This window comes from Rhipicephalus microplus, chromosome 2 (genome assembly GCF_043290135.1).
Source record: "Rhipicephalus microplus isolate Deutch F79 chromosome 2, USDA_Rmic, whole genome shotgun sequence".
In the NCBI taxonomy this organism is placed as follows: domain Eukaryota; kingdom Metazoa; phylum Arthropoda; class Arachnida; order Ixodida; family Ixodidae; genus Rhipicephalus; species Rhipicephalus microplus.
The window spans coordinates 21649381-21677189 of NC_134701.1; the positions used below are offsets into that span (position 1 = coordinate 21649381).

General features: G+C 44.7%; 1 protein-coding gene across 1 annotated transcript; it reads right to left on the reverse strand.

Annotated features, from left to right (window-relative positions):
- Positions 1-1224: 1224 nt before the first annotated feature.
- LOC142784677 (uncharacterized) lies at positions 1225-27809 on the reverse strand. Its single transcript, XM_075883152.1, has 2 exons — positions 27672-27809; positions 1225-2183 (listed from the first exon to the last, which is right to left on the reverse strand). Exons 1-2 carry the CDS (start codon positions 27788-27790, stop codon positions 1907-1909), a joined length of 396 nt encoding a protein of 131 aa, XP_075739267.1. The 5' UTR covers positions 27791-27809; the 3' UTR covers positions 1225-1906.

Genomic DNA, 27809 nt, shown 5'->3' on the forward strand with positions numbered 1-27809 from the left:
ATATATACATAAAATATGCAAGGTCTCCTTGTGTAATTCAATAATAATGAGTTGCAAGTCATCTCCTGAGTTACTCAGCGATGCAGTGTCATCGGAGAAGCGCAGGTTGCTAAGGTATTCTATATTAACTTCTATCCGTTACTCTCCCCATTCTAGGCCTCTGAAAAACGTTTTGTAAGCCCGCAGTGAATAGCTTTGGGGACATTGTATCCCCTTGTGTTACACCCTTTTTGATTGGTATTTTGTCGCCTTCTTCATGGAGCACTATAGTAGCAGTTGATCCCCTGTAGATTTCTTCCAGGTTGTTTATATATGCTTTGCATACTTCTCGACTCCAAAGTGTCCGCATGACTGCTGATATTTCTACTTAACCAAATATCTTCTCGTAATCTATGAAGGCTATATGTAGTGGCTTGGTGTACTTCGAGCATTTCTCTATTACCTGATTGATAGTATGAATGCGGTCGATTGTTGAGTAGCATGTGCGACATCTTGCTTGTTCCTTTGGTTGATTCAATTATAATGTTGTCCTAACTTTGTTAGCAATTACCTTTGCATATAGCTTGTATATACTGCGGAGAGCAGGCCAATTGGCCTGCAAATCTTCAAGTCGTTGTCATTTCCTTTCTTATGTATTGCGATGATGTTAGCATTAATCCAAGATTCTTGTACTCTTGCCGTCAGGAGACACCTCGTATACAGGGTGGCTAGTTTTTCAAACGCAATCTGTTCTCCGTCTCTTATATGCAAGGGTTCTAAAATTGGATAGGTGTCCATGCGTCCCCAATTGACGCTTCACGAAGATTACGGTCTACTTGAAAAGCAGCTGCGAAACGTGGAGCGACTGTGCGGTAAAATACGTGGTTGCCACGCAGAATACTGAAGTTTGATTTTTACAAGGTTCCTGACAATTTTTCTTTACATTCGTCGGGCCAACGCCGTTGATGTCAGCTTTTCCTGAACGCTCACGCGTTAAAATAGCTGGTGTGGGTTCTCGCCGCTTCTATTGGTAGATTCGACGCATTCGACGGGAGTGTGACATTATTCATGTGACATTATTCATGGATGAACGGATCGCTGGATGTATGAATGGAGAGGCAGACTGACGGACAAATGAAGGGATTGATGGGCCGGCGAATGGACGGCCTGATGGACGCAGAATAAATCACCAAAGTTTCTTTGTAGATACAGCTAATAGGCTTTCAGAAATAAAAACAGCGCGTTTGTTATAACATGTGATGTCTAAATAAATAAAAATGTTCACAGTTGAGAGAGCTTTAATCACACGTTTTCTACATAGGTGTTTCCTTCTTCCATTATATAGATCTGTACTAACAAATTTGCAAATGTAGTTACGTACCTTACGATGCAGTTGGGGTGTGTAGCGTCGGATACACTTATTCTAGTAGTATTTTGTATCTGTAGCTCATGTACTTCATGCCCAAGTATTTAATGAGGTATCACTGCAATTTCGAAGAACGTTTGCCCAGCCCTGTTCAAGACTCACTTTGGGGGTACACCAATGCATGCTCCACAACATCGAATCATTTTGTCCAAGTTTAATACCGACACTAAGTAAGTACACAGTATTATCACTTCACATTATAGAATATTTTCAATGCGCGGTAGCGGTCGCGTCCTAGGCTTGCCATGTGCAAAAGTCGCGGTTAAGAAAACCGAGACAGCTTGTCGCGGGTCTCACACTCAGAACACGAAATAAGCGCAGCCTTCGCATCGGGCTGCGTGAGCGACCACTGCAAAGTCGATGGTGACAGCCCCTGAGTGTGCGTGCAAGGGCCAATTTCCTAGCACATAACTTTGCGTGGTCCTTCTGTTTGCAGCAGGTTTGCGTGCCAACAGGGCCTGTCTCTGCAGGCCCCGAGGTCCACGACCGCAACCCGCCCTTTCATGTGCTGCTTTCTACGTCCGGAGACGTAGATGTCTCCGGAGTGCGTTGCGATTTCTTGCCCCGTTGCTTTCTCTTCCGGTTTGCCTCTGACGAGGACGTGGCTTCCTCCGTGGGGGGAGATAGCTTCTGCTTCCGGCCCTTCTTGTAGCGTGCGCTTGAGCGGCTACTATCACTGACACTTCCGCCTTTGCTCGCCTTGCTGGTTCTCCGAGGTGGGCCACGCTTGCAGTTTGCCGCATCGTCAGAGCCGAAGTAAGAGTGGGGATGACGGGGCCTGCGCACAAAGAAAAAAAATCACATCATTGCACCTGCAGTGTATTTCGCTTTTGAAAAAATAACGCCTAATAAATGCGCACCTTTACTGCAAATAGTGGTGCGCCACCTATACCACATTTTTGCCCTCTAACCAGTCATCACAAAATAATCACTAAGAATAGTCATGTCCCCCATCGCTTCATCAGCTTCTTTGGCTAAATTCAACAAGGTTATGTCAGGAAACGAGCACCTAGTGTACATTTCTTCTTCTGTTCATTGTATAAAAATGCTTACGCTGCCCAAGTTGACACGTAATGTGGCCATTCTCATGCAACGTATTCTGACGTATCATCATATCCTAGGCATTTCAGTTCGTTAGATTATTTTTTTTCTGCCCTGATAGCTGTGTCTTGTGTAGATTAATGAAAGAAGGCATTCACAGGCTCGAATGAATAAAAATGTCCAATAAACTTCATGAGACGACGACTGCCACCATATATAAAACACGGGATGCGTTATCCGAAAGTGGTAGGTTGGGCAAAGGGTGGAAACTTCTTATACCTCCAATGTATTCGCTCTCGGCAGCGGCAGCGTCGCTTTTACCACTGGTGGTTGCCGATTATCCTACTAAACATAATTCACAAATAGAAAATTTTATGGCGTCACTGGTGAGGTCCCCAAATAAAGGGAAAGAAGGAAAAATTGAGAGGAGCGTGGTGTCCGCGAAAGCCCTCCTTTCCAGCCTGGCGCACAAGCGGAATGAGCTCGCGCCTTTTTTCAGGTCCGCTGGCCGCTTGGGCGATGTGGCCATAAAATTTTGTTACGTTTTTATTTTGTTAGTGATTTCTAAAGAGGTGAAAGTTGAGCTTATTGATTACATACTAAGATGAAACTCGATCGCTACAAACAAAGTGAACTTTCTCATTTTACGTTCTGTATAAAAAACAGACTCTCGTCGTGTGAAAATGTCAATCTATAAAAGCAGTTTTAATTTACCACTGACACACGAACATAATTATCAAACGTTGAACCTAATATCCTAATCAATGCAAAAACTATCAAGAATCGCGAGTATAGGACACGTCGTATTTCACTTAATCACGTTTGTTGTGACGGTGCATAGTTTTCTCGCAGAACTTGAGTACCAAGCGACGCTGAAGTTCAGAGGCACGGAAAGCTTGAAGCGATTAGAAGTTTCTCCACAAAGAACTTCGCTGGAAAGTTCACTAGTCCTCATCAGGCCAACATGGTTGCGTTGACAAAGAAAAGTTCACTTGTCAAAACATAGGCTCCATCACAATCTCTGTAATACGTATTAGAAGTATTTAGTCCATCACGCGTATTTGAGTGACACTAATAAACGTTAAGATTCACAAAGTTTGAAACCACAGCTACAAGAATTTCATGAGCAGGAAGCAGCCTACAATTACTGGACCTCATTTGAACTACACGCCAAAGGTAAAAGAAACAAACTATGTAGCCGAGCCAACTCGAAATGAAGCCTTTCAGTAAACGCATACTCCTGACAGGAGCTTCACTGCCGTCTTCACCAATTAGTCAAGCGACGCTGCACTTCTGTCAGTGAAGTCACGCTTGCAAAGAACTAAGTTCACTCATATGTACTCATGCAATATCAATAGTTCTTCAAATAATGGGTTCCAATTTTTGTGCTCAACGGTTGCCTTTAGGAAACTCTGAAAAACTTTCGCGGAACTGGAAGCCTCCGTGTTAGCACACAGCACAGCCGCGGAAAAGATGTATCGCACCATTAAGCCATCTTCGACGAATGCATCATTGACGTGTTCGGTGTAGCTCACGGCGGCTTCCGTTCTCTGCCCGCCACAGCTTGCTATTGTAGCGTAGTGCTAGTTGGGGCCAGCCGCCTAGAGAAAAAGATGACGAGCGCTGGTGGCTCGTGGTGCGAGGCGCCTAGAATTTCCGTACGCTCCTGGCTGGCTCGACACCATGGTCACTTCTATATTTCGGCAGCTCGCTTCCTCCGGTACGTCTCATCCTTTCATTCAAGTAGCGGCAACGGCACGTCTACGTCGGAAGCCGTCACGTCGCCTACAATTTCGGTGACCACGGACACATGGAGAAGCGACTGACGCTGCACAACTGCCGCCGAGTTCCGCGGCCATGTTCCAGTCAGTACAAGCCTGGCAGCCCCGATTCAACCCACCACTGCCACCGTTCCGGACCTCTCGCCTAGAGTCGTGGTTCGAGAAGTTAGCGGCTGCCTTGTATTACAACGATATCTGGATCCAAGAGTTCATGCACGAGGTATTGGAATACCATCTTCAACATGACCTCACACGCTGCCTCACATACATTTCCGGGAGCTTTTGCCCTTACCAGGATCTGCGGGACGCCGTTCTCAAGTTTTACTGCATGGAACGGGATACCTCTCCCAAAAACGACACAACTACGCCTGGAAAATCACCTTCCAGGACGGCTCCGGTCCCACAGCCCGTACAGACCAATCCCCTGCCGACAACTGGCCACACAGGTGACGGAGGCCACCGTCCCACGTTCGTAGATTCATCCATGGAGAGACCCTCACACCCGGAATACGCGGCTTCTGGCTCTGACGTTCTGGTTCTGGCATCAGAGCCATTGTCATCTCTCTCCGTCGCAGATTCGACACCTACCACTGGTCCGTACACCGTCAGATTCACCGCAGAAACCTGGTCGGCTGCACTGTCTGCCCTGGGCGATTCGACGGCCTCAGCCGAGCCAGCTGACCTGCCTGCAGACTCGATGCCTGTCCGGGCACCTTTGTAGGCCCGAGACACTGCTCACATTACATACACTGGGCCTTCTGTCACGCTGCTCGGTATCAGATTTAACAACATATTGGCACCTGGCACTCATCGCCCGAAGACAGTCTTTCCAATTATGGCTTAACGTCTAATCACTAAAGTGCCAACCAGGGTTTTCCAGACCTTCCTGCGAGGATTTCCTCTCTCCTTTCCAAGTATACGAGTCCCACGCCCTGTGACCAACCCAAAACACCGCCACTATCAAGTGTCGTAGACTGCAACACCTCATTACATCTGTCGTCTTGTCATCAAGTCAGGCGAGGCAGCATCCCGTCTCTGCACAGCGCACGACCCATGCTCCGCCCAAAACAGACATCGCATTGTCTGTTTTGGGCGGAGCAAAACAGACAGATGCGCTGTTGTTGAAGCTGAATTAGCCGCAACGCACGACGTTTGGCGTTACGCCCACTACGGCGTTGGCACCTCTTCCACCACCAACATTTGCAACGCTCCCCTCGCCTTTGCTCACTCCTGCTAGCGGCGCGATACCATCGGCGTCCTCACGCGCTGCGTGGCTCCCAGTGTCGCCCACCGGAGCTGTCGGACTCTTTCGTGCGCCTTCCACTCTGGAGACCTTCAGCACCTGTACATAGTGTTTATATATTTTTTCCTACATCTTTTTCTCTTCTTATTTTTATTGCGTAGCACGCTAGGCGGGGAGCTTTTGTAGCGTAGAGCTAGTGGTGGCCAGCCGGCTACAGAAAAAGATGACGAGTGCTGGTGGCTCGTGGCGCGAGGCGCTGTTACGACTACCATAATTATTGAAGTTTTTTGGCCTTTATGAACTGAAGGAAAATATTTCGATGCTTTCCAAGGGAGGGTGTGCTGTCAAGACGGGTTGGTTTTCTGTCAGCGAAACGTGAAAAGGGGCCAGAACCGGTCTGCGCAAGGAAGGCACACGAGCCAAGAAAGGCCATGGTGTTTGCTGCGAGCAAAGCTTTTGAAGCTGACACTCTAGCCACCATAGAGACACGGAGGCAGCTGGGCCATTTTCAAGGTCACCGAGGATCTGGAAATCTCGAAACCAGCATGGTTTTCGCAGTTCAGGCTGCAAGCTAAAGCCAAATTGGTTGTGGCTGCATCTTGCGAGGACAAGCGAGCGCTGGGATATGCGCTGCTACGCCACAGCTTCTAGCAAACAACCACGATGGAATGGGGGGTGAAGAAAAGGATAATGCTCTATGTCCTGCAGCCCTTGCCGGAGCCCGCCTCAGCGACAAGGGATTAGTTGATTGTTTCTTTTCCCTTTTCTCCATAGGTTAGGCTGAATGGGGTGGCATATTTTGAAGATATGCTGGCCCACCACTACATTGTCCTACCCAAACAGTCAGGCAAGTTGGACACATGTACTGGCAGCCGATTTTTCAAACCTCTCCCAGCTGCCAGAAGAATCTTCGTAGCCAATATCATCGAACGTGCGCGAAACTTGGTGACGTTTGCGAAAACGTCGGTGCAGTGCGTTTGTGACCATATTTGGGCATCGTGTAGACTGTGCCCTCTCCTCATGCATTGTGTGGTGCCTTTCCTCTCCTTCGTGGATGGGGCACCTGGACCATGGAGCGCCGTATTGGCTGAAGCCGCGGACAGTGCGCCCAGCGTTGGCAACGCGGCGCTATATAAACGGAAGACTCTTGTGTATTCTACAAGCTCTAAAGCTCTACAGTTCAACAGCTCTCATGTACAGTTTTTGACTTCTCCTTTCAAACTCTCAGTTACTAAGCATGTAAATAAATTGTTGTTATTTTTACGAGCGCGTCATCTGACTTGTTCGACGATGGGTCCTTCGACGGGGGCCCGCTACCAAACAGACCCGCGGGACCCGGAGTCGCAACAACTGGTGGCAGCGGTGGGATCGCGTCAACCCAAGTCGCAACCACTGGATTCGGTGGAAGGATAGCGTCAACCCAGGTCGCAACCACTGGATTCAACGGAGAGATGGCGTCAATCCAGGTAGCAACGACTCGACGACAGCAGTCAGATGCTACGACCCCGTCGACTTCGAGAGACGATTGGACGACAACGGTCGGATGCTCCGAGCTCATCGACTTGAGAGGCAGCCGAACGGCACTTCTGGGATTACAAGAGGTCATCGACTGCTAGAGGCAACCGCAAGGCACTGCTGAGATGCACGACACTGGAGGTACGACTGCGAGCCGGGTGAGTGCCGACTTTCTGTGTTAAACGTTACCAGGCATTTACTAAGGTGCGAGTAAAACCTGGTAGGGAGCATTGCTTTTTTGGTCATTGTGTAACGAGCGTCACGCAGATTGTGAGATAGCTTGATTAAGCTATAGTCTGTGAGTGACGGCAAGGTTAACAGTGACAGAGCTATTTTAGTCATCAGGTTAACAGATAACTTGCGTCGGGCAGATAATTGCGAGACAGCTTGTTTTAACCTATAGTATGTGGGTGATGGCAAGGTTAACAGTGACAGAACAGGATCCCGTGTAAAAGCTTAAGGAAGCTTTTGCAGACTAAGTTAACAGGTAACCTGAAGCAAGGCGAAAACAAGGGCTGTCGTTGTTGTCAGGGTTAATTAGCTGCAAGACAGGAATCATGTGTGTAACAGAGAACGGTACCGGAAGCAGTCATAAATGTGAAAGTCCTGCAAAATCCTATGTTGCTAGCGATCGCAAGGGAGATGAACCTAAATGTGTCAGACTCCCCAACAAAAATAGGACTGATCGAGCGGATCGTCGGGAAAGGTTGGACGATGAGGATCTCTCAGGCTATGTCATGAACATCGAGGAAGCAAAGAGAAACGGGGCAGAAACCCAGAGAGAAGAGGCAGAAGAAGCCGAACGAATACGCTTACACGAGGCTAAAATACGATCGTTAGACGAATACATTGAAAGGAGGAAATTTGAAGTTAGGACACAGCATCGAAAGCGTCTTCCGTCGTGTATATGTGAAGTATGTGTAAAGCCCAAAAGGTGCGTTGAAGTGGCGAGTACCGTGCAGTGTTAAGTCACCAAGGAAGCCGCTGTTTGCGAGGTACCGCCCGAGAAAGGTACGCGTCTCTATCAGTGCGACATGCAAAGTGATCCTTCGGCGGAGAGAAAAGAACAACAGGTCGTTGTTAGTGAAATTGCGCCTAGGGAAGGTACGCGACTCTCCGGTGGTGCGAAGGTAGTGCCTCTAGAGAGCGGGACGGTGGCTGGTATGCAAACTGTAGCAAGTCCAAAAGGTGTTCCATGTGAGACCGAGGCTGGTTCCAGTCGCCCTGGTGGCGTCATTAAACAGAAGGATGAGCTGGAGACCACGCTCGAGCCTCAGCAAGGGCATGACCGTTTGGAGGTTGAAAAAAGTACGACGAAGGTAGTCCTAACTGTAGCGAAGACATAACGATACTAAAACCCGACAGTACTGCCAGCGAGGGCGAGCTACCGTTGAAAGTATCTCCTACAGATAGCGTGGGAAATACCTCAGAGGGTGAGAAAGTACATTGCGAGACTGTCGTAGGTGTACAAACAGGCGCAAGTTCGGTGGAGGATCGTTTCAAGGAAAAGTCTAAACCCAGCAGCATGAACAGAGATTGTGTGTTGTTAGAGACATGCCTCGTGCAGCGGCACGTAAACGATCGGCCGGACGGTAAAAACTACCCGGAAATCGAACAGGACGCTAATTTTCAGGAGTTCAGATCTGTGGAGGGCCCAGCGTCTAGTTTTGCGAGGGGTAGCACAGAAAAATTAGCCCGACAGAGCAATGGAGCAGAGAAATCGAAGGGCAAAGATTGCTGAAAGGGTGGTGCACAGGCACACCTGAACTGTAGGGTTGCCGATGACGCAACCAGAGAAATTTGTAACAATCAAAGAAAGGTTGTACGTAAGCGTCACCGCAAAAGAAGGAAGCGGGGACGTGCGGCACCACAAAAGGTGGAGGCAAAGGGCATGCCGCAGCGAAAACGGAAAGGTTGGCCATCGGGCAATTCAATAAAAAGTCTTTTGACACGTAGGGTCAGGCGAAATTTGCGAGAGAGGAGTAGCGAAAAGGGACACGCGTCTTAAAGAAGGAAGGCGCGGTTGAAAGGAAAAGGTTCGCATAGACAACAAGGTCGACAGGTTCTTAAAAGATAGGCTTCTGGTCCTAAATTCAGGGAGGAACCAATTACCAAAGGACAGTGGCGAGTCCTTCACCCGCACTTCGGGAATCTTCGGTGTTACGAAGAAAACCGGCGAGAATCAGGAATGAGCCGAGATAGCAAAGTTGGGCTAGGAGCTCGCGCTTATTGTGGCCTCTGGCGATGGCGAAAGCGGCAGAGAACACGACCACCACGTGCAAGGCTAAAAGCACGCAAGTCAGGTGCAAGCTTTTCGCAGAATGTGACCCAGAGTTTCTGGAAGGAAATCATTTGAATCTTCTTCCGGTTTTTACCTTTGAAGTAAAGTTTTCTTTTGTATGTAAGGTTTGGTAAGAAAACAAAAAAAAAAACTGGTTTCAAAAGGTTCGTGCCAAATGCGGTATGTTGTTGTTTTTGTAAACATTTGCAAACAAACGCGCTTTTAGAAGATTTTTAGATGGTACGGAAGCGTACGTTGGTCGGGAGATGTTACAGTGCTCTATAAGTGCGAATAGAGTGGGCTCGGTGGCTGCGCCATGAAACAGTCCTGTAACCAGCTCCTGTTCGCCATGCAGGTGTATGCTACGCTCGTCATCCATCTACTCTCCTCGGCTTCACTCGGTGCCGCGACTGACGGAGCAGCAGCCTCTGTGGCTCGACACCAGCGCGGGTACAAGTACCCAATGCGCCTCCACCCCCAACATTCTGGCCTGTCAAGCGGCGCCCTCACCCCAGGAAGTATGGATCCTGCAGACATCACAAATTTCATCTTCATCGAGACCAGCAACAGCTATAAAGCGGCAGCATCCCAGCGCGCCGCTCTGTGGGCTCGGTGGCTGCGCCACGAAACAGTCCTCTAACCCGCTCCTGTTCGCCATGCAGGTTAGTAGACAAAGCTCGCTATTTTCCAAAAAATCAAGCAATTACTGTCTGGTACAGCTGCCCGGCCCGCAGTGTTGTGTATGCATGGCCTTCGAATGCATTGATGTCATACATTGTTTATTGCTGTTACTGTCTGGGGACATTGAGAGCCATCCAGGGCCCCCTAACGATAGTGCTGTCATTCTCGCTGAACTAAAAAATATATCTTTTGGGCAGGCTAACCTTCTTTCCGAGGTGCAAGACCTAAAAACACAATTGAATACTACAGAAAAAACTATCAGTGACCTAAGTAATAGAATAACGCAGCTGGAAGAACACTACCAAAGCCTCTCAACCGTTCAAACACAAATAACGGCGCTAGAGACCAGTGCAGACACTACAGCTCGTCACATTCAAACCTTGGAGGCCAGGTTTGATGATGCGGAAAACCGCTCGCGACGGAACAACCTAATATTCTATGGTCTCTCAGATACTAACCACTCTGAAACTTTCTCTGAGTCCGAAGAACTAATTGTGAGCCTCTGCAGCGAACACTTAAACGTTTAAATTGACACGAAAGAAGTTGAAAGGGCACACCGGCTTGGTCGTCACAAGGCTGGCCAGCACCGCCCGGTCATTGTAAAATTCACATCGTTTAAAACTAAAAAAACGATTCTTTCTAACGGCAAAAAACTGAAAGGCACAACTTACGCAATAGGTCAGGATTTCTCTAGTTCCGTCCAAAATGCACGGAAACACCTCATTGCCTTCGCTTGGAGCAAATCCATCGCTTTTTCATGCCCCTACAAAACGTTGTTTCTTGGCTCCAAGCGGTACATCTTCAATGAAATGTGACAATCCATCAAAGAAATGGCGTAGCAATCCCAAAAGCAGCGCCAACCGTCACACCGCCCTTGCAATCGATTACGACCAAATATTTCCACCTCCGTAATCTACACTAACGCCCGTAGTTTTCTCTCTAAGCGCGAGCAATTATCTAATCTTGTTTTGTCATCCGACAGCAATATACTCACCCTCACCGAAACGTGGCTGTCAAGTGACGTTACGGACAAGGAAATCCTGGCTGATCTCCCGAATTTTGACGTTTTTCGGAACGACCGCAAAGGGGCTCGAGGGGGAGGTGTTTTAATCGCCACTAGCAAGTCGCTATCGTGCTCAGTTGTCGACATTACATCTGACATTGAAATATTTTGGCTTCGTATTCGTTCTACGCCAGTAACTCTGCTGCTTGGAGTGTGATATCGTCCCCCACAAAGCAGTCCAGACTTTCCTGAGAAATTCAACAATATACTGAACTACCTCACTGTTAAACAACCCAACGCGCATGTCCTACTTTTTGGCGATTTCAACTATCCCGATATTGACTGGAAAGACCAAGTCGCTTTGGCAGGGAGCAGTGTTGAAACAAAAGAATTTGTAAACATCTGCTTAAACTTTAATCTCACCCGGCTGGTATCGGAGCCAACCCGCGTGAAAAACAACTCAGCCAATATACTAGACTTGATTCTAACAACGCACCCCGAAAGTTTATCGTCACTTACATACCTTCGTGAAATCGGTGATCACAAGGTAATACACTCAGTCTTGAATTTCGACCTCTTGTCCCGCAAGCCTCATCCTAAAACTATCAGTCTGTATGATAAAGGAAACTACGAGGCAATAAATAACGAACTTCAAATTTTTTTTTCAGACTTCGAAGCAGACTTTTGGAACAGATCAGTAAAGGACAACTGGACGAATTTTAAAAACAAAATATGGGGACTGGCAACAAAGTACATACCGAAAACCACATTTCGTGCATCTTGTCAGAAAGAATGGTTCACAAAAACCCTGAAAAAGCTATGTAATAACAAGAAACAATTAATTCGGGCTGCCAAGACAAAACCTATAGCTCAGAACTAGGATAAATACTGCGCGGCCAAAAAAGCGTATTTCCTCGCCATACGCAGCGCAAAACACTCGTTTTTTCACACATATTTACCCAAGATTCTAACCAATAATCCCCGGAAATTTTAGAAAATCATTAATCCCCAGGAATCCCACATGGTTACATTGAAAAATGAAGCTGGCAATAATATGAGTACCACTGACGTCGTTGAACTTTTCAATGCTGCCTTTTCATCTGTTTTACCAACGAAACCCACATAATTGATTGACATGTGGGGTTTAACGTCCCAAAACCACTATATGATTATGAGAGACGCCGTAGTGGAGGGCTCCGGAAATTTACGAAACCCATATACCGTTTCCTGCGTTACCGAATTGTATCCAGTCCTTTATGTCGTCCATCACATTTATTCCATCAGGTGTATTGTCTGTTATCGAAAAATTGAAAATGTTTTCCTCAGCAGGTGTGGACGAAATCAATGCTAAAATTCTTAAAAACACGAAATCTATTTCTTCAGTGATTTTGTTATTATTATTCTCACAGTCACTTCGCACAGGCATCTTACCAGACGACTGGAAGGTGGGGAAAATCACTCCGGTCTTCAAATCAGGTAACAAAGACAGCCCCCTAAATTATCGCCCAATCTAACAAGCGTACCCTGTAAAATCACGGAACACGTCATCTACACCCAAATCATTCACTTTCTTGATGCCAATAACTTCTTCCATCCTGCCCAGCATGGGTTCCGTAAGGGTTACTCTTGTGAAACCCAATTAGCCCTTTTTGTCCAGGATCTGCACACAAGTCTAGATACTAACCTGCCGACTGACGTAATAGTTCGGGATTTCTTGAAAGCGTTCGACAAGGTACCTCATAAGCGACTGCTAATGAAACTTAGATCTTTCAATATACATCCCGATGTTTTAGCTTGGATTGACGAATTTCTAACTAACCCCTCCCAGTTTGTTTCAATTGATGACGTGCCCTCTGACCCCGTTCTAGTAACATCAGGTGTCCCACAAGGCTCCAATCTTGGTTCCCTTCTCTTCTTAATTTATATAAATGATTTAGCTTCGCATGTCTCCTCCAGTATCCATTTGTTTGCTGACGACTGTGTAATCTATCACTCAATGACTAACCCGACCGATCAAACCGCTATTCAAGATGACCTTAACCACGTGCAGGACCGGTGTGAAAGCTGGCTTATGAAACTTAACCCTAACAAATGTAAAACAGCCTCTTTCCACCGCCATAGCAACCTCTCTTTGTTCCCTTACTCAATCCCTAACGTCGCCCTCGAACACGTGCAATCATATAAGTATCTCGGTGTCACCCTGTGCAATGATCTTAACTGGCACCTGCATGTTACCAACATTATATCATCTGCAAACAAATCCCTAGGTTTTCTGAAACGTCACCTTCGGCACGCCCCGCAGGACGTCAAGTTACAGGCCTACAAATCCCTTATTCGCTCTAAATTGGAATATGCCTCTGCAATCTGGAACCCACACCAAGCATATCTCATCGATTCACTTGAGGCAGTTCAAAACCGTGCTACTAGGTTCATTCATTCTTCGTATTTGTATAATATTAGTGTATCATCCTTCAAAAAAGAATCTGCTCTTTTAAACTTTGACGTTCGCGGTCGCATTTACAGCCTCTGCCTGTTTCAGAAAATTTTTCACAGCCCATTCCGTCATCCCTACATTGTTCCACCAGCCCGCATATCTCACCGCACTAGACAGCCACTTCGAGTTGCCCGTCCACGCATTAGAACGACCACTTTTTCTATGTCCTTTTTTGTACAGACTGCAAGCGACTGGAATGATCTTCCCCACGACGTCATGGCCATTTCCTGTCCATCAACAATTTTCGACCAACTGTCTGCACGTCTTTCGCAATGAAAACCCGTGTCAATAAAAAAAATAACAGAACTTTATTTGTTAACCCACCCCTTATGTGATACCCCCTCAGGGATCTTTAAGGAAATAAAGTGAAGTGAAGTGAAGTAGCGCTAAAGGACCTGAAAGAACCCAGCGCGTTTTTTATCCAAGTGGCTAGCATGATGATGTAACATTTACCAAACAAGACTATTACGCAAGGTTTAGTTCCGTTCATTTGTTTTTGATAGAATGCTTGGGTGTCGTGCGATAGTTTAGGTGGAGCGTTACTCGTTACCGAAAGTCGAGGTTAGAGCAACATTTCGGACAGTTATAGGATGCAGATGAATCTAATCTGAAAGAATAAAGTCTGTCAAGGTGGGTCACGTGAATAACGGTAACGTTTGAGCTTGGGTTACAGCGTCCGCAGAGAACTGCACGAAGGCTTAAGTTTTTCTTTGTGCGTAAACGGAACTCATGCGAGAATTCTTCGTTTTGAGCTATCTTTGTTTTGCAAGTGTCCTGTTTAGGAGGTGGAAAAGCCTAGTGAAGGCAGCTCGAAAACTAGCCTACTAGATACCAAGTAGGTTATTTAGAGGTGGAGCATTGGCCTCCCTCGGAGCTATTGCCTTTGTTCTCTAAGAATGGCCGCCTTCTGAGTTGAAGCCTCGCTTTCCGACAGTATACGTTTGACATACGTTTCAAAGGGAGGGATACCCCATGATAACGCTGAGAGTTTAAGTCGCTGTGCCTGAAGCGAACGGCATTCTCGAGAGTTCCGAAATTTTTTTTCCTGACATAAACGAGGACAATTGATTAGGATTTGTTGTTGTTTTGTTGCGTTTTAGAGTTCGTTGAACTCATGGTGAATACATTGGAGACACCGCTATCTAATGTTTCAGGGTCGGTGTGCTTCCAGTGTTGTTATTCTGTTTCACTCAAAAGTAGGAGAGGAATTTAGAATAGCTAGTGTACTTCTTTTGATTGGTTGTAAAAGGGAAAACATGCCTGGTGGGGTTTGACAGAACCGTCTGGCGCTTACTAGGTGAGTGGATGTGTTTCATATGCGTATATGATGTCTATTGAGCCGAAATGAAGCAGGTGGTCACTACTTCATCAAGGACAGACTTCACCAGACCAGACGTCAGCGCTGATCTCTCCGAACTGTGGCTGCAAACCTCAGCCCATCGAGATCTTCACCCCACCGCGCGAGAGAATGTTACGACCGTCATAATTATTGAAGTTTTTCGGCCTTTATGAACTGAAGGAAAATATTTCGATCGATGCATTCTAAGGGAGGGTGTGCTGTCAAGACGGGTTGGTTTCCTGTCAGCAAAATGTGAAAAGAGGCCAGAACTGGTCTGCGCAAGGAAGGCACACGAGCCAAGAAAGGCCATTGTGTTTGCTGCGACCAAAGCTTTCGAAGCAGACACGGAGGCAGCTGGGCCATTTTCAAGGTCACCGAGGATCTGGAAATCTCGGAACCAGCATGGTTTTCGCAGTTCCGGCTGCAAGCTAAAGCCAAATTGGTTGTGGCTGCATCTTGCGAGGACAAGCGGAGCCCCGGGATGTGCGCTGCTACGCTACAGCTTCTAGCAAACAACCAGGATGGAATGTGGGGATGAAGAAAAGGATAATGCACTATGTTCTGCAGCCCTTGCTGGAGCCCGCCTCAGGGACAAGGGATTAATTGACTATTTCTTTTCCCTTTTCTCCATAGGATCGGCTGAATGGGGTGGCATATTTTGAAGATATGCTGGCCTAACACTACATTGTCCTACCCAAACAGTCAGGCAAGTTGGACACGTGTACTGGCAGCCGGTTTTTCGAACCTCTCCCAGCTGCCAGAAGAATCTTCGAAGCCAATATCATCGGAAGTGCGCGAAACTTGGTGACGTGTGCGAAAACGTCGGTGCAGTGCGTTTGTGACCATATTTGGGCATCGTGTAGACTTTGCCCTTTCCTCATGCATTGTGTGGTGCCTTTCCTCTCCTTCGTGGATGGGGCACCTGGACCATAGAGCGCTGTATAGGCTGAAGCCGCGGACAGTGCGCCCAGCGTTGGCAACGCGGCGCTATATAAACGGAAGACTCTTGTGTATTTCCAAGCTCTAAAGTTCTGCAGTTCAACAGCTCTCATGTACGGTTTTTGACTTCTCCTTTCAAACTCTCAGTTACTAACCATGTAAATAAATTGTTGTCATTTTTACGAGCGGCTCATCTGACTTGTTCGACGATGGGTCCTTGGACGGGGGCCCGCTACCAAACTGAGACCCGCGGGACCAGGAGTCGCAACAGCGCCTAGAATGTTCGTACGCTTGTGGCTGGCAGGGTGCCATGGTCGCTGCTCTACTTCGGCAGCTCGCTTCCTCCTGTACGTCTCGTCTGCTCATTTAACCTGCGACAACGGCACATATACAGTGTGATCTACTGTTGGGGGGAGCACGCGAGCGCGTGGCCGGTGGTCTGCAGGGCGCTAACTGCTGGCGAGATTTGGGAACGCGGAGCATGCGCACAGAACCACAAGGGCGGTTCGTGCCCTGCGTCGTCTGCTACATCCCCGCCCTAGCGCTCAGCGCCCGCTCACGCCGGGCTATGTTTCAGAGGTTGGAAGAAAGCGGCTGTGCTCGTTGCATAAAGCACCAACTTCCTTGTGTGCTAACAAAGGCGGCAGGCTGGTTCGAGCGTTGTGCAAAGCTTACGACTAACATTTCTGTGAGTATCGACACTATAGTTTACGCAAGTGATGGGTTTCATTATCGCTTTCCCAGAATTCCACACCTGCAGGCATAATTTCTCACTAAACAAATTTTCACTGGTGCTAACTTTTATATTTGGCATGGCGAGGGCACCCGAGCATGAAATGCTTTTCATAGTCGAGCTATACAGTGAATAATACAGTCAATGTGCTGTCGTTGCTGGGGTAAACAGGCCACTGAAGACTGCGACGGTGCTCATGCGCCCTCTTTCCCCCGTCACCTGAGTTGAACGAAATCGAAATTGGGTGGGGTAGGATGAAATCATCTCCCTCTCGCCGAACCCTCCGCGTCAAATCTGTGGATGACCTCTGTAGGGCTGCCGTAAACAAAGAGTGGGAGCGGCTTCAGCGCGATTCATCCTTCACGGTAGCTCTGTACATGTTTCCGTGTTTCCGCCTGCAAGGGTGAAGGCCGTACTCGACGCGGCAGGTGACATCACCCAATACTGAACGAAGCTTTTCCTTCTTCTAACAGGCCGTACATCTGGCCTGTTCCTCCTTTTGTCACGAATAAATTTTCTCTTTTGTGTTTTACGCACTTCAATTTTCATGCGGGCGCATACTGGGGAAGCGTGGTACTTTTCATAAAAGTGCATGTTATCGCGATTCGAAATATGAAGCTTCTTCCATAGTTGCTTCTTTAATCAAAAAGTCACAAGATTTAGAACGTTAACTCTAACATATGCTGGGATGTAGCAAGCCAGAGCCAGAATATAGGGATCACGCCGTATTGGTCCTTCGAAGAGATTTCATTCTCAAGTGTTTTCTTAACTCAAGTGTTTCTTTAACGGGGTCAAATCCCAGCCGCGGCAGCCGCATTTTTTATGGAGGCGGGAATATTCAAGGCCCGTGCACTCTGATTGCAACCCCAGGTGGTTGCCATTTCTGGAGCCTTCGACTGCGTCGCTCATGATGGTACCATTGTTCTTCGATGTTAACGCCCAACAATTATTAATATTATTAGGCATTTACTAACATGCTTCTAAATATATTGACAAGACTTTTCACAGTCTATTGCATTTAATCGAAATTTCACCGTTGTGGTTAAGAATCCCATCGTTTTAAAACTGGTGAGATACCACAGAAAAAGCAAGCTAGACCTATTGTGTGCCTGCATACTACCTGATGGGGCACCGGACGAGCAGCGGCGGTATGAATCGCTCCACGGAAAAACAAAAGCACTCGGCGAGAGCAGGGGTGGAAAGTAGCAGACTAAATCCGACAAGTGCCAGCTTCGTGCCTTTATGCACGTGCGCCACGCTCACAAATCTCGCCAGCAGTTCGCGCCACGCAGGCCGCAGACACGCGTCCGCGTGTTCCCCCTAACAGTGGACCGTACTGTATGTCAGAAGCCGTCACGTTGCCTACACTGTCTTTATCTTTTCCGTAGTTGACACGCCAACCGAGCGAGATAATTGAGCTCGATCGAACTTCTAATATCGCTGAGCGAGGGGTGAAAAGGAGTGAAGGCAAGTGCTACGAAGGCAAGTCTACCCCTTCCCGCACTTCGCCTGATTTAAAACTCACGAAATGAAAAATAAGAAAAGATATATAAACAAAAGAGAAGTATATACAGGGTATGAATTTTTATAGTTGCAAAAACTTGTGTAAGCCAATAAATGCGAACATTCATATCAACCTCATTCTGTTCGACAGGATTATAGGATGCCCGGCAACAGCTACGAGCGTGCATGTTTTTTGAAATCGGAACTAGCACTAAGTTTACGGGGCGTGGGTTGGGCTCCAGCCAATTGTTTCTTTGTTTACTTGACTTTGTACTGCTTATATCGCACTTACTAGACTAAAAACAGTACTATTGACGTTTCCTATGGTTTCACTAGCCGCTGATTTTGAACTTTCCTGAGCTTCTCTCCACTTAGTAACTACATTCATAATAGAACCGAGCACCAACGGGAAGTTACAGTTTTTTACGACTATTGTTGAGTCAATACCTTGTCGATTCGTAAGAAAATGTTACGTCGTTTTCTTACAGTCACCTCCATTGTTACTTTGTAGTCCGAGTAATCGATATGTGGTATGTTTGTTCGCGCTCAAACAGTCAGCTCAGACTCAATTTTAGTGTCGACAAAGAATTTGAGATGCATCATCATTGAAGACATCACCACAAGTTCTATTCGTCCATTTATTTATTTTATTCATTTCAAGAAACCCTTACCAGCCCTCACCGCGAGGGTAAAACATAGGGGGTGGGGTAAAAAAAGCATTTCCGTAGGGGATACAGAGCAAGCCTAAAACAAATAATAGCTAAAAAACAACAATTGCGTAAGCATAATGAAAAACGCAACACAAATAACGCAACAGTTGGAAATAGGAACAATATTTGAAAACACAATGAAAAAGAGAACGTTTGCCTAAACTCGGTTATCGATATTTTAATTCGTTCAAATATAAAATTCCCTTTTATAGTTGTAATTCTAGGCAGCTGGCTCTATTGCATGATGGTTTTCGGTATGATCAAGTTAGCGAAAAGTGGGGTACGGCATGCCATGCATTTGACCCTGAGAGGGTGATCGTGGCGTGGAAATATGCCTAAGCGTGAGTGGAAGATATTGTCATGAAGCGACAGATTATTATAGGTTTTATGAAAAAGATATAGGTGAGCAAGTTTATGACTATGAGAAAGGCTATCAAGACCAGAACGAGCTTTTAAGCCAGTGACGCTAGTGAAACGAGAGTAGTCAGAAGAAATGAAGCGAGCAGCACGGTTCTGCAATGATTCTATCTCATCAATGATGTATGCTTAATCTAGGCCCCATATGGCTGAAGCGTACTTAGTCTTTTGGCGGATGAGGGTAATGTACGCTAGTTTTCGCAGATGCGCAGGAGCATGACACAGAATACGTTTTACCCGGAGGAAGTGGTTAGCCGATGCAATAATTTCATGTTTATTTATTTATTTCAAAGTACCCTAAAGGCCCTCGATGGGGGTAATACATAGATGAACATAAGACAATAAATTTAAAAAAATATTGGAGAGAAAGTAATGGTAAAAAAATACAATCCTGATATTTGGCTGGTATACATTCGGTAAGAAAACAACAACAACGGCTACTTATTGTCATTCTGATGACATTGCTAATGCGTTTTCTGGCTATTTCTGTTCGTCATCCAACAGTTCTAAAAATGTTCCTTCACCTAGTTTACCGCACTTACCTCAATCATTTTTTCTCTTCCTCTTTTCAGCTGACGAAATAGTATCAGCTATTCGCAATCTTAAAAATGCTTCTCCTGGTTTGGATAACATTTGTGCGTGTCATTCGAAGATGGTTGCTCATATCATTTCCCAGCCCTTAACCCATATAATTAACCTCATCTTTTCTAAGGTCATAAAGGTCATACCAATTTTTAGAAAAGGTGATAAAGCCGCCATTGAAAATTATAAACCTATATCAATCCTTTCATTATTAGGCAATATAATTTAACATCTGTTTGGAAAGCGTCTTAATGCTTACTTTACAAAATTTTGTCATGGAGGCTCCACTAACCCCGCTCTGCATTCTTTGACTGACTTCCTCAAACATTCCATCGACAGTGGTAACTTCTCGGGTTCAGTATTTTCAGACTTAACAAAAGCATTCAACACGCTCATGATCACTTCATTCTCTTCAATAAGTTAGAATCTTACGGTATCACCGGACCGCCTTTAAACTTTCTAAAAGGTTATCTGTCTAACCGACGAAATGTGGTCTTTACTAGTGGCTCTTTCTCGATCACTACGACTACTAATCAAGGTGTTCCACAGGGGTCCATTCTAGGCCCCCTATTGTTTATTATTTATATGAAGGATCTCCCTGATGACATATATCCTGCGCATTGTGTGTTGTACGCTGACGACGCCACAGTATCGTGTAAAGCCAAACCAGTTTCGTTTTTAATATCCAAACTAAATTCTGCACTGAATGATGTGGCATATGGTGTACAGGAATGACCTAACTATAAACCCCTCTAAAACTCAGTTTATGGTTTTCATGTGATCTCAAAAATATTTGTTAACTTGTGATGCTGTAACATTGAGTCCTGATATTATCTATGCTTGCGATCCTGTTTCATTTCTTGGTGTACGTTAAGACATAACCCTAAATATTGGACTACACTTGTTAGACTCAAAGAAAAAAACTGCATTTGGTATTCGTGCATTGATTAAAGCTAGCCATACTTCTTTACTTATGTATCGACTTCTCCCTCACTTGACTTTTCACTTATTCATAGCCATTTTAACTATGGCATAAATACCTGGGGGAATACCTATCATTCTTACATCTCATATATGCAACACCTACAAAATCAAGCTAAATGCGTTATCACTTTCAGCCCTCCTCGTTCTAACGCTATTTCATTGCTTAAACTATATAATATTCTGTGTATTAGTAAGTCATTTGAATTTTATTGTACTTGTTTGTTTTTTAATATAATGAACCGTCGGCTACCTTTCGATCTCATTAACTCTGACTTCCTGAAAAACACTAATTGCACTCGCTTCGCAGTAGAAGGAAGTTTACTACTACCCCGTGTTCTCACTTATTACGGCATAAACTCATTGTCATTCACAGCCATTTCGTTATAAAACTCTACTCCACCAATTATAAGGTCTTTACCTCACACACATTCAAGGAAACTTTAATGTTACTTCTACTAACATCATAAATCATTCTATGTAGTTATTTCTGATTTGTGATACAGCATTTACATTGTTATAGATGTATATATTACTATGTTTTATTCGTTTTATTGTTTTGCTAATACCCAGTTATGTAACATTGTTCTGTTTATACTATTTCGTCTTCTCATTTGCCATTGCAATTTTTTTCCGGACTATGGGACCCCTGTCCGAAATCTTCGGACTATGGTACTCTGGTCTGTAAAACGTTTCCTTCATTTTATGTATCGTTACTTTGCTAATAATAATGAACTTCAAACTTCAAACTTCAAAGAAATAAATTCAAACTACAACATACTTTAAAATTAGGAACTGAAGTGACTAGACACAAGTCGTAAAAAAACTAGAAGTGCGAGCATAGAAGGAAGATGCCGAATGTCTTCTCAAATAAAGTACATGAAATACACAAAATCTACAAGGAACTACACAAAGACTAACAAAAGAGATACGCTATTAAACAAACACACGTAGGACACCACATTTAGGTAATACGCTCAGTGCGTAGAAGATCTTGAAATTTCCTGGTGTTTTTTTCGGTAGCTACGTGAGATGGTAAATAGTTCCATTCAATAATAGTTCGTGGTATGGAAGAATCAGCGAAACGATGAGTGGGAGATATGACTTGTCTGACTTTGTACTGGTAATCACGGCGAGAAAAAATTACTGCAGGGGGTTGAAAAAAAATTGTCAGAAAGAATAAAATGATGGTAAGTTTATGAAAAAGTGAAAGGCAGGCTTCATGGCAACTCTTGCATAATGGTTAAAGTTCGGCGCGATCTCTTAGTGCAGTGATGCTTGAAGGACGTAGTAATCTGTAAAAATAGAACGCACAGCACGTTTTTTAAAGGATTCATTATGGATAAGATAGGCTTGAACTGCGTCTCAAATAGCTGAAGTGTACTCCATTTTGGGTCTAACAAGTGTTAAGCAGGCGAGCTTACGTATATAGGGAGGGCATTCTTTAGCGAATGTTTGATAAGACCGAGTGAACGATTTGCTGTAGCAAGGATGACGTAAATCTGATATTACCACGTGAGATCTGTCTGAAAGTGAACATCGAGGTATTTGTAACTATTACTGAGAGCTAATATGGTATTATTTAAAGCACAAGATGTTGGTATGCGAGTTTTTATGGTAACTGGCATTAATGATCTTATGGATTCATTAAGGGTCACTAATCATGAGGTGCACCAAGTATTGACAAGGTCTATTTGGAGGAGCTCCCGATCGGCATTACTCGATATATTACGGTACAGTACACAATGATAAGCCAGTAGTCTAATATGGGAAAACAGACAATTAGGCAAAGCATTATTACAATTTAGGAAAAGCAAGTTACCTATAACACTACCCTGGAAGACACCTGACGTTATGTTCACATAACTAGAATGAAAGTTATTGCCGACTGTGTACTGTGTTCTGTGCGAAAGGAGTTCTTTTATCCATGAAATAACATTGGGGCGAATGTTAAGTTGGTGAGGTTTAGTATAAGTCCGTATTAGGGAACGTGATCAAAAGCTTTCGAGTAATCCAAAAAGATCGCGTAAAGTTGAAAACCAGAGTCTAGTGATGAGTGCAGGTCATGTACAAAACCGGCGAGCTGAGTGTCACAAGAATATCCTTTGCGAAAACCGTGCTCATGTTTAAAGATGATAGTTTTTCTCAAATAGTTGATCATTTGAATGTAAATGATGTTCTAGAAGTTTGCATATCGTATAGGTAATGACGATAGTTGAGCGGCATGCAGCGATCCCCGGACTTAAAAATTGGAATGACTCAGGCCACCCGCCAGTCGTGAGAAACGATACGAGATGATAAGGAATGTGAAAAAGGGCACACAGATTGGGCAAGAGGCTGGGTGAGATATTTTTCAGTACCTTGTTAATCCCTTGATGGTCAGATGCGAAAGGGAGCTTAAGGTTATTTAATAATGTGTGAATTCCTTGTTCGCTGACACTTATTTGAGACAACGATATGTAAGTACGATTACTGATGGGTGGGTTCGACGTCGTCCTTATGTGTAAAAACGGAGGAGAAGGCATCATTTATTAATTGAGCGCTTTCATAGTCTGACACAATGTCGCCATTTGGATTAGTAAGTGAAATTTGATGGTAACTGCGTGGGTTGATAACACGCTAAAAACGCCGCGGGTTATTTGCAAGAAGAGAAGAAACTCCCGGCTGCGGCGGCTGCATTTCCGATGGAGGCCGAAATGTTGTAGGCCCTTGTACTCAGATTTGGGTGCACGTTAAAGAACCCCAGGTGGTAGAAATTTTCGGAGCCCTCCACTACGGCGTCTCTCGTAATCATATGGTGGTTTTGGGACGTTAAACCCCACATATAAATCAATCAATCAAGAAGAGAAAAAAGATCATTACCTAAAATAGAGCGTCATGTTGTTTTTAACAGTGCTTGGTATGCTTTTTTGCACAATTGGTAGCGTTTTCATCAATGCGATGGACGATATTTATCAGCCCTCCAATGCAGGCGTATTTTCTTAATATTTATTTATTTATTTGAAATATTTATTTATATATTGAAACGACGGAGCCGATCTTCAAACCACGGAGTCAAGTCGAAACACCTGATTTTGGCCATAGGTCAATCAAATCAATAAGTGTGCTCTTTAACCGCTTCCACATTTCTTCCACTGATTTCGTTAGATAAGCGGCTGAGAATACATTAGAAAAAGCTAATAACTCACGATTGATTATATCAAAGTTAGCTTACTTGTAAATCGTATAATTTTGTTCGTAATATGACGTTTGATAGAAAAAAATTGAAAGCTTGCCGATTACAATGTCAAGATCTGACAAACCATCTACGTGGGACAAAGCAACGCATATTTAAGGATTATTAGTTAAAAAAAGGTCAAGAATAATTGAAGATGAAACCGTCTTACGTGTGGGACTATGGTCATGAGCTGCGGTAAAGAAAAGTCAGGACCTGTTTAAAGAAAGTGGTGCGCTTTTGTCCGAGAGTAGGGGCAGATAAAATTGTTCAGTTCATTCCAGGAAAGATAAAATCACCGAAAATGAGGAGGGCATAGTTAGGAAAGCGATCAATGAGAACATAGAGAATTCTTTGAAATTCTTCAGGGAAAGTGGCACTCAGGTTTGGTGGTGGATAAAATACACCAATCAACCAATGGCTAAAGCCGCATTTCACAGTCATCCATAAGCATTCTAAAAAGTGTCAATTGAAAGATTTGATGATTATAACTCTTTTTTAACTTCCAAAAAAAAAAACGCCGCCGCTTTTTTTTGCTGACAATCAGAGCGAAAAATTGCAAACAAAGACCAACTGTTCAAAATATGCGCGTTCGACATGGTCTCGTCACGCCATGTCTCACTAAGTAAATCTAAAGACGCTGAGCATGTATCAATGATGCACAATAAGGCAATAGATTTGGAGAGCACACTTCTGATATTTGTATGTAAGAAGGTGATACTGCCATCGCATATATGATCTTAGCTGATGCACTGAGCGGAACCGCAGAGTGCAGTTAAACTGCATGTGCATCAATCGCTAACGTACCGCGATACACATGTTGTATGATCAGCACCAGATTTCCACTCGTACACGTCACTGTTGACAAATAGCTTGTTGAATACAAAACGAACCCTTTCACCATCTTTTCCCACCACCTTGGAAAATTTCAATGCCCCGCCGTGGCGGTCTAATGGCTAAGGTACTCGGCTGCTGACCCGCGCGTCGCGGGATCGAATCCTTGTTGTGGCGGCTGCATTTCCGGTGGAGGCGGAAATGTTGTAGGCCCATGTGCTCAGATTTCGGTGGACGTTAAAGAACTCCAGGTGGTCGTAATTTCCGGAGTCCTGCACTACGGTGTCTCTCATTATCATATGGTGGTTTTCGCAAGTTAAACCCTACATGAAAATCATAAATCAAAATTGCAAGAGATTGCGACGTTTCATTCTCGCGGCCTCAGACAAATCACGTGAAATACTAAAAGCAGTGTTCGTCCGTTTGAAACCATGACCTAGCGCTGGATCAATTTCCTTGCGCTGAAGAAATTAGCAATTATAGGTCGGGTTTTGCCTGAGGAAAAGCGCCCTAACCGATGTGCCCTGGCAACTGAAGAAAGAGTTATGCCAAGTTTGCTACTGCAGAAATCCAGCACAATTTTTATGTTTTTTTTTCATTTATATCAGTGTCAGAGATTCCGAAAAACAATAGGTTGCATCTACGTGAGTGATTCTCGAAGTCGTGCACTTTGTCTTCAATTCTGGAGTAGTTATTCGAATGTATAGTGGACGCGTCATCCAAAACGTCCTTCAATACTTTGGCCTCAACGTTAGAGGCGCGGGTCATATCAGTCGTTTTTCATAATCCTATCAAGGGTATCGCTGTAGTTAAGCAAGGAGGTACAATCTATACCGGTTGCCACTTTGGCTTCCAACTCAAAACTGCCTCGATGTCACTTTTCAAGGTGTCGTGAAGCTGCATTGCCTTATTAACGCTCTCTTCAATATTGGCACAGTTTGCCTCCAGTCTTAAGACAGTGCAAGCAACGAGCTCAAGGTTCTCATCTTGTGATTTAGACATGGCTCCTGGGTTTAGCTCTACGCCACCACAAAGAGACAAAAATGCCACAGATGTGTCACAAATAAACAAGAATGCTTAGAAGTGTCAGGTGGCCGCGACACCGCAATGAGCATACACTATATAACCACGATAGCTGGAAACAATGTACAGAATAACCTGCAGAAGCATCCAACGTGAGCTCAACAATTTGTGTGAAGCAATGCGATGATTCTAGGAGAGGTCGAATTTGAGGTGATGTACTGGATATTTGTGTGATGAGTCTACGAGTGTATGTGATGGAAAGGCAGCTCGGATTTTGTGTAAAGGAGATGAATTTAGTATTGGAATGACATAGCTTCATTTGCCTTATGAACACCATGAACTGATAGATTCGAGCTCAGGTTGCATAGATTGGTGGTCTTCATCATTTTCATGGCCCGATACACAGCGCACTCTTCGGCGAATAATACAATTTGTGAAGAAAATTCCTTCGGTAAACTATTGGGGAAGTTAAAAAAAGCAGTGGGCCTAGCACACTCCCTTGTGGTACACCAAATGTGACCTCTGTTAATGTAGAGATAGACTCATTTACTGAGGTAAATTGAATGCGAGAGGAAAGAAAGTCTTTAATAGTGCTACAACCGGAAAATAAAATTTGACGTGCTTTAACTTCAGTAGTAATCTGTGGTGAGACACGCGATGAGATGCCTTCGAGACGTCTAGAAACAACACATCAACTTGAAACCCGCAAGTCCATGAGGTAAAGTGTGTCGTTATTAAATCCCACAAGCTGGGTGTCACAAGTGAATCCCTTGCAAAAAGCATGCTGATGTTCTAAAAGCGTGTTCTGATCTTCAATATGATTATTTATCTGCGAGGGAATAACATGTTTCCAGTAGCTTTGAGAAGGTGCAAGTCAAAGAAATGGGTCTGTGTTGCAAGAAATGTGTCCAGCATTATTGGAAAAATAACAAAAAAGACGCATCGGCGTGCTACCAGTGGTGTTCCTTTTACAGTGGCACTATGCATCGTTCAATGCGCACAAACGTTAACTACGGCACTAATTAGAGAGATAAAAGTATAAATTTTAACCATTGAAACTAAGCGGTGGAATCAAAAAGGCGAATTTAACTCACTCCTGCGGAAAGTCCACTACCTCTTTGAAATTTTTTTAGAGGTAGCCACTGGTAATCACCGCAGAGTGATAAAATTTAGCTAACTTAGCCGCTGAAACCGAGACTGGCACACGAAAAAGCATATTTACAATTCACTTGTAATTTGTCCTCAATGACAACAATGCTTGCTCGTATTAGGGGGTAGGATAAGCGAGCGTCGATATCCGGCCACGCGGCAGGAAAGCCTTGCCATGATACTAAGTATCTAGGTTGACGATTGCTAAAAGCCAGTAAAACAGTGTCTTATCTGTAGAAGAGTTTCTTAATTCACCTATAATTTTTATTGCGTTGGACGAATTTTTTTAAACACCTGTATATAAGCACTTCACCCATTCGTTAAGGGTACCGTTTACCTTGATGTTGCATTCACAAAGAGCTGTGTGTGTTGAACCACCTGTTCAGACAGTCAAACTCTCTAATGTTTTTACCCTTTTAATTGCTTTTCTTTTCGGCAGCAGTTCATGGTTTTAACGGTTTCCTTGTTGTTTTTTTATCAGTCGCATACAATATCTGTTTTCTTCACTCTCCTTCTGATTAAACCTCAATGTCAATTTAAAATATCGATGAGCCAGTACGTGGTGCCCAACTTTCTTATTCTCTAGCTCATTCTGCGCTAGCAGCCTTGTACTGCCCTCTGTTGAGATATATATTTTTACGAGCACTGTTTTACGAACCCGATGAGTATGAAATGCCTGTCACTACGAACTCTCTCTGTCGGTAAATCACGCCACTTGGGGTACCCAACCAATCCAGTATATATTACACAACGAAAATACAACCCATTTCTTGCATAATGACATGGTCATCCCCGCTACTTACTCCTCGGCCGATGTCTTGGCCGTGCTGGTGGAGTCCGTCCTTGTGAACTGACCGCCTGAACTTGTTGGCAGCTCACCGGAAGAAAACGCGCGCTTGCCAGAGCCAGAGCCGCTGAGCATCGTTCTCTCGCCAGTGAAG

Excerpts from the sequence above, each read along its gene's own strand:
- LOC142784677 (XM_075883152.1), bottom strand. The coding sequence starts at position 27,790 with ATGCTCAGCGGCTCTGGCTCTGGCAAGCGCGCGTTTTCTTCCGGTGAG. Across the intron at positions 2,184-27,671 it reads GCCAAGACATCGGCCGAGGA|GCCCCGTCATCCCCACTCTT; the intron begins GTAAGTAGCGGG and ends CTTTGTGCGCAG.